Source organism: Chrysemys picta, chromosome 10 (genome assembly GCF_011386835.1).
Source record: "Chrysemys picta bellii isolate R12L10 chromosome 10, ASM1138683v2, whole genome shotgun sequence".
NCBI classification, from domain to species: Eukaryota; Metazoa; Chordata; order Testudines; family Emydidae; genus Chrysemys; species Chrysemys picta.
The window spans coordinates 13,482,220-13,494,653 of record NC_088800.1 but is presented as its reverse complement, the minus strand read 5'-3'; the positions used below and the strand labels follow the sequence as shown (position 1 = coordinate 13,494,653).

Below are 12,434 nucleotides of genomic sequence, written 5' to 3'. Positions count from 1 at the left end.
CCGCCTGTATGAATGAAGGGCATTGTAAGAGTCTGCGGAATTAGTCAGGATTCCTATGGGGAGGCTAGAAAAATCATCTAAGCTCACCTGCTTACAAGACTCAGCTACAAGAATCTAAGTATGTGTTTCTAGATCTCTGGCTGTTAGGAATAAGAGTGGGAGAAAAGACAATTCTGACATCAGCTCTGAGGAAGGGAAAAGCAAAGGCCTAGAAGAACTGGTTTCTATTCACAGCTTTGCCTCTGACTCACTGTCTAATGCTGGGCAAGTCACTCAGCTTCTCTGTGTCTCAATTTCCTTATCAGTAAGAGACACTTAACTACCTTGCAGCTATTTTTGTGAGCCTACGTTCACTAATGTTTGTAAATGCTTTGAGATCCTCACATGATTTGGTCTGTAAGCGTGCAAAGAACTGTTTGTGAAGCACAGCGCAACATCAAACATGTTTCCTCTGGATCCAGTCCAAAGGTGGGGATTAAACCACATAGCATATGGAACTAATGCTAGCAAAGGAGTAAGGCAGGGGTCGGCAACGTTTGGCGGGCCGGGCCAGTTTTATTTACCTGCTGACACGGCAGGTTCGGCCGATCGCGGCCCCCACTGGCCGCGGTTCGCCGTCCCGGGCCAATGGGGGCCGCGAGAAGCCGCAGCCAGCACATCGCTCGCCCGCACCACTTCTCGCCGCCCCCATTGGCCCAGGATGGCGAACCGCGGCCATTGGGGGCCACGATCGGCCGAACCTGCCGCGTCAGCAGGTAAATAAACTGGCCCGGCAGCCGCGTGCCAAACGTTGCAGGCCCCTGGAGTAAGGTGAAGTTAAAGTTGCTGAAGGCATGCGACTTAATAGGGTGGCATCTGTCTGCAGGGTGTGTTCTCACGTATGCGCAAACAGTGGTGTGAGGGTAAAGTTGCTGTAGCTCTGTGTGTGTGTGTGTGTGTGTGTGTGTGTGTGTGTGCGCGCGCGTGCACGCACGCTTTGTGGTGGAGTGCTGCAGATAAGGGAACAAACTCAATTCTTAGTTCAGAAATCCAAAGTAGAGTTGACCTGAACTCAACTCATCTATGCTGTAGTCTCTGCACTCCGTATATTTGAGAGTTATTTGATGCCAATACAGGAAAGGTTGAGACTATAACAATATTAACTGAGAGGAGAGGCTAAGGCACAGGAACTGAGGAGATACCAGCTGAGCCTAAACAAAGAAATCAGTTGTGCAAATAATAAAGAAGCAGAGAGGGTGCGGCATGCAACTGTCTCCTGCACACTCTTGTGGGGCAGAGAACATTCTCTTGTCTCACTGCAACCTGCATGCCTCCCAGGCCTGCGAGCTCCGTCTGAGACCTCAGCTAGATTAGGCCAATAGGTCATGTTTAAAGATATGTTTGCTAGCATGTTTTAACCAGCACATTTAAACATGAGCATAGAAAGAGTTTAACACTAGAGCTGGGTGGAGAAAAGAATTTCTGTTTCATGGAGACTTGTAATATTTCAACATTTGTTTCCATTCTGATTCAAAACAAAAACCCGCTTATTTTTTTTTAAATTCATCACAAAAGAGACTGGAGCCTCATTTCTGGGGCAGGCTATCTGATGGGTTGCCACAGAGCAGGGGACCGAGAAGCCCAGGCTGCTGAAGTGCCATGTGTCAACATTCCCAAGGCTTCCAGGCTCTCGGCTTCCTGTCAGCATGCCAGATGGGCTGCTGAGGATCCAAGGTGATCGAGCTGGCAGGAAAGCAGGCAGGTTTCTAACAGAAAACTGCCTGACAGGCAGGGTTCCTTATGAGTCTTTCCTGGGTTCTGTTGGAACATCGTCAAAATCAAATTGTCTCAAAACGTTTCAGTTTCAAGTAACACATAAGCAAAGGCAGCCAATTCCAATGACAGAACATTTTGTCAGAATTTTTCCAGTCAGATCAATTTAACATCTTTAAAACCAGGTTAGCTGGTCATAGGACGAATCACCACCAGCTAATACATTTGTAAAAGGTTTAAAACACTATCTAGACAGGGACTCTCAGTAGATTCGGTCTCCCAGAGCAGGGAGGTCTCTCATGGCAGCCAGCACACTCTCCCTGGATCTCTTTATCATGAGCATACTGAAGAGTCCCAGCCGCGGCAGCAGTGTGATGTGCACACACTCATCTGTGGTTTCTAGTTGTGAGTGGGGAACTGGGCGGGATCCTCACAGGGTTGTACCTTTCCTCCAGGCGGTTGGGAGAACATCATTTGATCTCTCAGGGAGACAATGTAAGAGCAAAAATGTACTTTATAGGGGTCAGGGTATGTGATATTTTGGACTTATTAACCTTGGTGATTCCCCTGCCAACAGATCTCCCATGGCACGTGGTAGAGAAAGCAAACTGGAACCCCCTGAAGCGGTCATTTCTGCTCCACTTCCGACCTTTGGAAGGATTAGCATTCTCACTCTTCACGGGATTCTTGGTGTGTCGTATCTTGTTTATTCACCCAAGGTGACCCAGTGTTTGCACTTTTCAGGGTGCTGCTCCCAGGCTGAGCTATCAGAAGAAATTAGCTCAGAAGGCACCATGGACTGGTAAAGGCTTATAAAGGCAACAAGCCATGATCGGCTGTCACAGACATTGCCCTCACACGGCTGCTACCGTTCACCACGTGCATTGGGGACTTACCGTTCACAAGAGCCATACCTGATCGAAACCTTGCTACACCTGATCCCCTAGCCCAGGGATCAGCAACCTTTGGCATGCAGCCCATCAGGGAAATCCGCTGGTGGGCTGGGCCGGTTTGTTTACCTGCAGCGTCCGCAAGTTTGGCTGATTGCGGCTCCCACTGGCCGCGGTTCACCACTCCAGGCCAATGGGGGCTGCGGGCAGTGGCATGGGCCAAGAGATGTGCTGCCTGCTGCTTCCTGCAGTCCCCATTGGCCTGGAACAGCGAACTGCGGCCAGTGGGAGCTGCGATCGGCCGAACCTGCAGACGCTGCAGGTAAACAAACCGGCCCGGCCTGCCAGGGGCCTTCCCTGATAGGCCACATGCCAAAGGTTGCTGATCCCTGCCCTAGCCCCACATGAAGCGGTGGCCAATTCCTCAGGCACCAGAGGAAGGCCGTCCCATTAGGATGCATCTCCCATGCACCTGTGAGATGCTACAGCGGCTCAGCCACAAGGAGAGACTGTGAAGCATCTTGGGAGATGCAAGCTAGCCAGGGAGTAGGGTACATAGGAAGAATAGGGGCATGCGGGACCTGGCCCTACAATTCCCATGAGCCCTGCAGAGGCGCAGACAGACAGAGATTAACATTAAAGATGAAACGTTTCAACATTTCTGAACTGATTTTTTGTTCTCTGAAAAATTTCAATGTTTTGACTTTTTGTCCTGATTCGGGACAAAAAAAAAAAGTCAAAGTATCGCAATTTTCTACAGGACAGAAATTCCATTTTTCAATCAGCTCCGCTTAAAACATAAGACGAATTCTACATTGCAAGGATAGAACAAGCCAGAAGCAGCTCCTGAGCTGGCCCCAGCTTGCGTTTACCTGTGCAGTGGTGAAGAGGATCTCCATGCCACGGGCACTGAGGAAAGTCTCCCTGGCAGACTGGATGTTGGTGATGTGTTTGAGGCAGAGCAGGAGACCCCTGCGGACGTGGATGTACCTATTGGAGGCGTCGCAGCGGTGCCAGTCCTGGTACAGCCTGAGCAGTTCACACAGGTAGCCTCTGTTGACCGCTCGTCGGCTATTAGACTCTGAAACCAAACGGGAATGGCTGAGTTACAAACTTCCCCCCACACACACACACACTAGCACTGATTGAAGACTGTCATACGTATGCACAATGCTCACACACTCGCATGCACACACTTGCACATCCATTTGGTCTTGCGCACACAATCACAGACATGTTTATTAACTTGATTTTAATAATTTGCATGTGTGACCTTAATTGTTATTTGTTAAGCATAGAGCATGTGCTTGGCATAGCACTAAGCAAAGCAAAAACTAAAGACAATTCCTGCACTGAGATGCTTGGCACAAGCGGAAGATGCTGGATTGACAGCCCTATGAGTGGAGCACAGGGCAGCAGCAGTAGTTGTGGCTGCCTCCATCTGACCCACTGCACCCATTATGTTCCTCAAAATGAATATGAAAGAGGGTGGAGCCATTGAGGGGGAAAAAAGAGAGATGCAATATGATTGGTTGGGAGAGGGTCATGTGATCCTCATACAGTAGTATGGATCCCAAAGGAGACTGACTGACATATGGTGGGCAACAAAGCCAACCACCTTTCAGTCACATGACCCTGCCCCAGACAATGAGGTTGTGTTTGGCTATTGAAAGGTGTGATGCATGCTCATACACCCCTTTGTAATGAAAGCCATTGCACAACAGAGATTGTAAAATCACAGCCCCTTCCGCCATTTCAGGACCGCCAACCCAATCATTAATCAGGCTCAAAAGATCCTGATTAACCTAAAAATCACGAGTGATTTTTTTTTTAAAAAACACCACATTTGGTTTCTTTTTCTTTGCCCTCTGGTTTCTGAGCCTTTTGTGTGTGCTCAGGTCACATTTTCAAGCTTTACTCCAAAACCATAAAGGTTTAAAAGTTCTTTACAAAAAATTAACACTGAGATTCTCACAATCACATGGCTCCAGACGCTTGGTCTTTAAGACAAACACCAAATATTGCAAGACTCGCAATAAAATCACAAAAGCTAGCAACATTGCCATTCAACATTTCTGAAGCGCCTTTTCTCTGTGTTCCTTGCCCTGCCCCAGCGTGTGCAAGTACAGGCAAGCTGCAGGTTGTTCTTTCCCCTTTAAACCAGCCCTTGAATGAATGTATTTTTCCTGGCTGGTCCACCACCCGCCTCATTCTGACCCATTTCAGAAGCTGCCAGGAGCATGCTCATCAAACCACAGGGCCAGGAAATGTGTTGGGCCCCCTGAATCCCAATTACTGTATGCAGTTTGCAACAGAAAGCTCTTGGTGTGGGTTTTCCAGGGCTAGTGGAAACCAATCCATTGCTGTTTCATAAAAAGAGTGCCAGAACCACTCACACCTGGAGCATTAAAGTCATCAGTTGGGATTTACAGGGGGAAGAGGAAAAAGGGAACCAGAGATTAAGGAGGAGAAAGAAAGGCAGTGAGACTGGGGCCAAGGGAGGTCGGCAACCAGGAGAGAATGGGGAGTCACTGTGGCAGGTCTAGGCATTGCAGGTGAAGGGCAGACAGCAAACCTCTGCCTCAGTGATGGGGAAGAGGAGAGGATGCTGGGAGGGATGGAGGAAGGACCCTGTGGCAAGTCTTCTCTATCTGTTCTTTGGAAACATCACACAGAGATCTTGCATAAAGAGGGAGGATTGGTGGGAGCAAAGAGCTCCGCACAAAGCTCTGCCAATAAACTTCAGTCCTGACCTGCAGCATCTCCTGTCATTCCATTTCTGGGAAGCTCCCCAGAGGCCTGCCAATGCAAATCAATCCTGACCTGCAACCCCATTGCTATACCAGTCCTGAGCTACCACATTCATCTGCTGATGCACCTCAATCTTGATCTGCCGTCTCTGTTATTCCCTTCCTAGGTCCTTCATGCCGCTCTGCCACTGCACCTCAATCCAGGCCTGCAGCAGCCTCTGCTGTCTTACTTCTTGGCCTCCACACAGCTCTGACAATATATCTCATGTTTTCAGCTCTGGCAATTGTGAGTGTGTATGAGACCACAGGCGTGTTACTCCTCTGACCTTCACTCAGTATTGGTGTGCATGCGCATGCTAGAAAACTTGAATTGCTTGAGAATCCCTTATCAGTCCCAATGGTTTGATTCACGATTTCCTGTTAATCCGCTGCCAGATGTCATGTTCGCTAACCTGCAGGATGACTAACCCCTCAAATCAGTCAATCTTCCTTGAAGAATTGCTTAGGGAGTTCTGCCAAAGTATATACACATGACAAGAGGCAGAGTAGAGTCGGGGAGCTTGGGCTGGGGGCAGTCTGAATCAGACTCAAGGTGGCCTCCTGCCTTGTACAGAGGCTAACAAAATCAGAATGGAGCTAGAGCCACACCATTTAGCACTGCGACCCATTTGTCAGGACCCATGGGGCGTAGTGGCAGTGGAAAGGGCTGGGAGTGGAGCTAGTTAGAAATTTCAACTAAAGTAAAATTCCTGTAAAATATTTTTTGAAGCTTTCCCCCCCCCCCCCCATTTTTCAACCAGCTCTAGCCTGAGAGTCAGGACGCCTGGCTTCTGTTCCTGACTCTGGCAGTGACTCGCAGGTATGGCCTTGTGCAAGTCACTTGATCACTCTGTGCCTCAGTTTCCAATCCTCCCATTGTGCATTATGGATAAAAAGCATGACACAGTCTAAGAGCTGAGGATATTTATTATTTATTTCTCTTAGGTTTCCCGTAGCACTTATCAATGTAGCATCTAAACATTGGCATTATGAATTAAAGTAGGGAAGTCTGTTCTAGAGGGAAGGAAGGTTACTAGGACAGGACAGGAGGGAATCATTCTGTGTCCATACCCGCAACACCTTGATTACAAGAGATGAGAATTACTGGTGAGGAACCAAAATGCTGTTGTCTCATTTAGATATTCAGTTTGGTTGGTTTTCCTGGACCATCCCATCAACCTCTCCTGTTCTCCTCCCATTGGCAGGTCTCTCTCATTCTATTCTTCCATTCCTTTTTCAGTTTTATAGTCCGCAAAGCAGAGAAAGAGCAAAAAAGGAGGAATGCCAAAATCTCCAGAAGGCAGGAAGGAAAACAGAAACCTCCCCACCTGTCTCTTATCTGTTGGTCTCTCCATCTACGCGATGCACCTGTCTGTGTATGTCTGTATTTTGGCTAAAATACAGATGGTGGGTATGAGTCACAGAGATACAAGCAGCCCTGTGCACATTTGTAGGCAGCAAGAAGTCAGCTCCTCCTGGAGTGGATTTGCATATACTGTGTGGTAGGTGGTAGAATGCCCTTTGCCTCTCAACCTTTTTGCTGTTGGTCCTGCACTGTGCTACAGGTTTCCACTAATATTCCATTGCAGTCAATGGATAATGAGGACATATTTGGGCCACACTTCTCTGCCTGGACACACCGAATGAGTTTGATGGCACATCAGGCATGCTTTGCCTGGATGTACCCAGCACAGCTGGTACATTCATCCTGGAGGTTCCACAGTGGTTAAAGATGCATCTAAAGCCAGGAGCTCACACAAAAGAAAAGTTTCCCGTTTCAAGGGAACCCTGGCTCGTTCATTGCATGGCAGGTGGGGGACCCCAAAACAGGGTTTGAGGATAGCAGGTAAACGTCATCAGTCAGCCGTCATTATGGCCTCAGGGCTGTTGCTGTTTCTGGGGATGCTCCTGAAGCCTCTCCTTTTCACCTCTGCCCCCTCTGAAGCTGCACAAATGGAGATCACATGGCTTATACAATCACATAACTGGATTACAGTCAACCTGAAATATGATGAGCAAGCCACTGCTTACCAGGGAGAACAAAGAGATATTTATCTTTGTGTCTAGCTATTTAAATCTCTTTGGTGCTCTCTTTGTTGATCCGAGTCAGCCAATTCATTATGCCAAGGACATGGTTTGAAGCTAAGATGCTCTGCTAAATTAACTCTGCAGTCTCCAAGAGCTTGGAAGGGGTAAGAAGACCTCCTGTTCCCTGCTACGTACTAGTGATTGCTCCTGAGAAAACTGGGTATAAGGCAACCTCTAAAGCAGGGTTTCTCAAACAGGGATTGCCGCTTGTTTAGGGAAAGCCCCTGGCGGGCCAGGCCGGTTTGTTTACCTGCCCCGTCCGCAGGTCCGGCTGATGGCAGCCTCCCCCCCCCCAACACCCACAGCAGAGGAGGCGAGGGGGCTTCCTGGACCCGAGAGGGGCCCTAGAAGCAGGTGTAGTGACAGTGGTGCGAGGTGAGTGTGTGCTGCCGGGTGGAAGAGGGGGGTCCTCCCCCGGAGCTCGCTGCTGCTGTCGGGGAGAGGGCTGGGGGGAATCCTCCTCTCTGGCCTCAGCCCCAGGGCAACCTGCCTGCAGCCCAAACTCTTCATCGCCAGCCCTGCCCCACCCCAGAGCCCGCGCCCCAGCCAGAGCCCTCACCCCCCCCACACCTCAACCCTCTGCCCTAGCCCTAAGCCGCTCCCACACCCCAAACCCATCACCAGCCCCAGCCCTCATCCCCCCACACCCTAACCTTCTGCCCTAGCCCTGAGCTGCTCCTACACCCCAAATTCTTCATTCCCAGCCCCAGCCAGTGCCCTCATCCCCCCGCACCCTAACCCTCTGCCCCAGCCCTGAGCCCCCTCCTGCATCGTGAACCCCTCATCCCCAGCCCCACTCCAGAGCCCTCACCCCTGCAGCCCAACCCTCTGCCTGAGCCCCTCCCACACCCCAAACCCCTCATCACCAGCCCCACCCCAGAGCCCTTATATTTTTACATTATTTTTAAAAATATATATTGGCTTACAAGGCAGGTGTGGTGGTTCGGGACTATGGACCTGTTCTGGGCACCACCAAAAATTATACAAACCTGCTGCCCCTGGGTGACTCTCCACCCATCCCAGAATTCAGGGGGCAGACATGATACTGCCCCACATCCTGCACACCCAGCCTGCAGGATGACATTTAAAGACACCCAATGTTTATTTTGTCTCTTGGGACAGCTGCATCTGATTGCAATGTCACTGAGGTATCAACACCAGGGCGAGAAGACAGAGGACACAAGTGCATTCCACTGGTCAGGATGTGGTACATGTCTTCCTCTGTGCCCAGTCCTCAGAGGAGATGAGTCTGTTTCAGCTCTCAGCTTTAGTGACTCACTCCTTCAGCTCTGAAGGTCCCCTGATGTTGGCCAAGATGGTATCTCACACAAAGATATAGTATGACATGAGAACCCTCCACTAAGTGGCCATTGTTGCATCATCAACATGCAAAGATTAGAATATATATATAGGGAGATGGAGATATACCTATCTCATAGAACTGGAAGGGACCTTGAAGGTCATCAAGTCCAGTCCCCTGCTTTCACTAGCAGGACCAAGTATTGCCCCTGACAGTCCCCAATCCCTAAATGGCCCCCTCAAGGATTGAACTCATAACCCTGGGTTTAGCAAACCAATGCGCAAACACCTGAGCTATCTCTCCCCCCAATTAATATTAAGAAAGGGAAAACCAATGCCTCATTAAGCTACAGAACTATCCCCAATGGGAATCAAATCTTTAAAATTTGAAAAGGTTTAATTTTTCTCCCTTACGTTTCATTTTCTTAGTACTTTGTGTTCTTGGATGGAAGCCAAAGTGTTGAAATTCCATGAGAAATACTGTTTGCACAAAATTTCCAATCCAGTTTTTCAGACTAAAGTGGTCTGGAGAGTTCAGATAAGGATCCAGAAATTTGAAGGACTTCTCCAAACTCCATCTCTGAACTTTCTGAAGTCCACCCATCACTGGGGACACAAACACTGTCCTTCCATCAGGATAAGCATGCCTCATTTGCCAATGCATCATTAATAGAGACACAAACAAAACGATGCAACATCTCAACTCCATTATTTCATCCTTCAGGACAAAATACAGATGGGCGCTGAGCTGTCGATGTGGGAGTTGAAACCATCCTTCCACTCTGGGACAGTAGGTACATCTGCATTGAGAACCCTCTGAGAGAAGAACAATCTTGTGGAGTAGAAATGAAAGGGACACCCATTCCCACCCTTTCCCCTCCCCCCCGCACCCTACCCAATTACACTGAATAACTATGCTCTGAGGAAGGACAAGATACAGCCCCCAAACTGGAACTGGGATTATAAACATCCTGAAGTTCAGAGGGGAAAGGGGAGTATCAGAGGTTTTGCTTCACACTGTTAGAAAGGTGGGGCATCACTTGCAAAACTGAGATCCAGTTTCTAATTTTGACCCTTCCACAAAATACAGGCAGTTCTGATGCACACCCATCCCTGACGGGCAGGCTATGAATGTTTGCTTGATAGAACTCCCCTCTTCTCTTTCTTGGGGAGCCTACATGTCCCCTTGAGGAACCAGTCTGTGTGGGAGGGAATCACATTGGATATTTTATCCCACTGGGCACACAATCCTCATGCCTTCATGAAAGGAAGAGTGTGAGTGGTTAAATAAAGGAGGAGGGAGGAAGGGGGGGGGAGTACCAAGGAAGGAGAAGTATGGCTGGGAGGAAATAGGGAAATAGGTAAGGCAAGGGGATAAGGAGAGAGGAAAGGGAGGGGGGGGTGAAAAGGTCATTTACAATAACTGCTGCCTGCACCAGAGAATCCTCTTGATAAAAGAGACATACTCAGGAGGTCACCGCAGCCTGTCTCTTTAAATTGCTCATTACAATTTCACTAGGCAAGCAATGCAACAAGGTCTCTGTCTGTTTCCCTAGCCCTCTCCCTTCAATAACCGCTGAGCAAATGCCTCCGAGATTGGCTCCAGCTAATTTCCTTAAAGACACGCAAACTGCGAACGCTGGGAAGTACAGATAGTCGGGTATAACAAATATGACCAAAATTAGATTAAAATAACCTGCTGATAAACAAATTACTCACCAAAAATAAATATTGGATTAAGCACGGATGGGACCTGGGATCGCTATAATAACAGTGCCATCATGTGGTGCTGGGGTGAAGCAGTTGGCTTGTGTCATGGGGGTGGGGGACAAGAGGAATGTTCAGAATTACCCACTTTAACCCTACAGACCCAAACAGGCAGCTGCCTAAGCCTGTTTCTTCAGCTTGACTGTTTCCCCTACCCTCAAAAAATTGCATTGAGTTATTTTATTTTGGGCATGAATTCGGCGCTGACAAAAGCAAAAGATCCCACAGGATGGAGTCACACACAGCACAGCTTCCCTTCCCCTCCCCCCCACTTTCTGCTCTGCCAATGCACTCAGGAGCCAGGAGGTCAGAGTTCTGTCTCCACCTCTCCCACTGGCTTGCTGCATGATTATGGGCAAGATGCTTTGCTGCACTGTGCCTCAGTTTCTCCATCTGGACAAGCTAGGCGATACCCACTTCACCAGGGGTTGGGAGGTTTAGTTCATTAATTTTGGGAAGGGCGTTGACATACTCAGACACAAGTCCTTACAGAAGAATTATTGATGCTCCCGTATCACTCAGCCTCCCAACTACTGTTATTTGCTAACGCCCAACAGTATGGCTGAGCCCATAGCAGACCCAAATAAAAGTAGGGCACTGCCCCGCAGAGCTTACAGTCTAGAAGGCAGACAGTCAGAGGAGATGCATGGAAAAAAACAGGGGAAGGAGCCAATATGGGACTTGTGTTTGCTTATTCTGTTTGTGGACACTGCAGAGGTAGTGAATCATATGAAGGGATCAGAATGAGAAGACAGTGGGAGCCTGGCACACAGCGGTTAGGAGATCATTCTGGGCACAAGGGAGCTGCTCAGAAGAAAGCATGAAGGCAGGTGTGGGAGAAGGAAATGAAGGGGATATCAAGACGAGAGTCACGGGTAGAGAGGAAGACACGCTAAGAAACGAGATCCAAGATGTAGGCCAGTGTGGAGCAGTGCAGCGGCTAGTGGCAAAGGCAAGACATTTAAAGTCAATGCAGTGAGCAAGGGAAGCTAGTGGAGAGATGCCAGTGTTGCCAACTCTCATGATTTTGCCATGAGTCTTGCAGTATTTGGTATTCCCCTTAAAGCCCCAACTCCTGGAGTCAGGTGATTATAGAAGAATCTCAGCTTTCATATTAAAAAAAAGTAAATGTGCATCCCTCAGGATCACAGAGTAAAATATGAAAATGTGCCTTGGTGCAGCCTAAAGGCTTAAGAACCAGAAGGCAAATTAAAAGTACCCACTTTTTGGTCTGTTTAACATTATGATTTTTAAGCCAATCTCATGATTTTCTGGGGCCTGACTCATGATTTTTGAATGTTTGACATTGGCAATACTGAGATTCCAAGAGCAGAGTGAGACGGTCTGATTGTCAGGGAAGGAAAATCTATTTTGTATAAGTAATCTACAATCCTAATTATAAAAGGATATAGTCGTTATTGCAGCATTAGAAGTGACACACGCTTCTGAGCCTACATTAAGAGTCACACAAATGTCTATAATTCCTTTCCATTCACATTTTCAAGAAGAAAAGCATCAGGCTCCCTCTGGCCATGTTCTGGGGCTGCAGGCCTTTTCTTCCCAGCTGTAGATGAGGCACCAATTTCAAGAAACCCATTGGCTGCCTGAGCAGCGTCCTTTATGGGAGCCCTAGGCAGGTTTGAGCAGGGTTATGGTTATGAAAATAACAAGCAGAATGGCCTCACCTCCAAAATCCCTCAGGCTGAGGGTGTCCCTTTGCAAATACCTTGGAGAAACATGGTCATGTTCATGAGGCATGTGAAGGGGACCATGTGCTGCAGGAGAGGTGGTAATGATCAATGATCTCCAGACCTGTGAGCAGGTGTTCCCCATGAGATATCCCAGCAGC

At 48.5% G+C, this 12,434-nt stretch overlaps 1 protein-coding gene across 2 annotated transcripts in view; it reads right to left on the bottom strand.

The window, feature by feature from the left end:
- Positions 1-12,434, bottom strand: part of AGBL1 (AGBL carboxypeptidase 1) — a 400,010-nt gene that overhangs the window by 308,715 nt on the left and 78,861 nt on the right. For both annotated transcript variants that reach the window (XM_008165433.4, XM_042856651.2), the window contains one exon: positions 3,515-3,723. In XM_008165433.4, the coding sequence (XP_008163655.2) occupies positions 3,515-3,723 (209 nt within the window). The remainder of the gene's footprint in view (positions 1-3,514; positions 3,724-12,434) is intronic.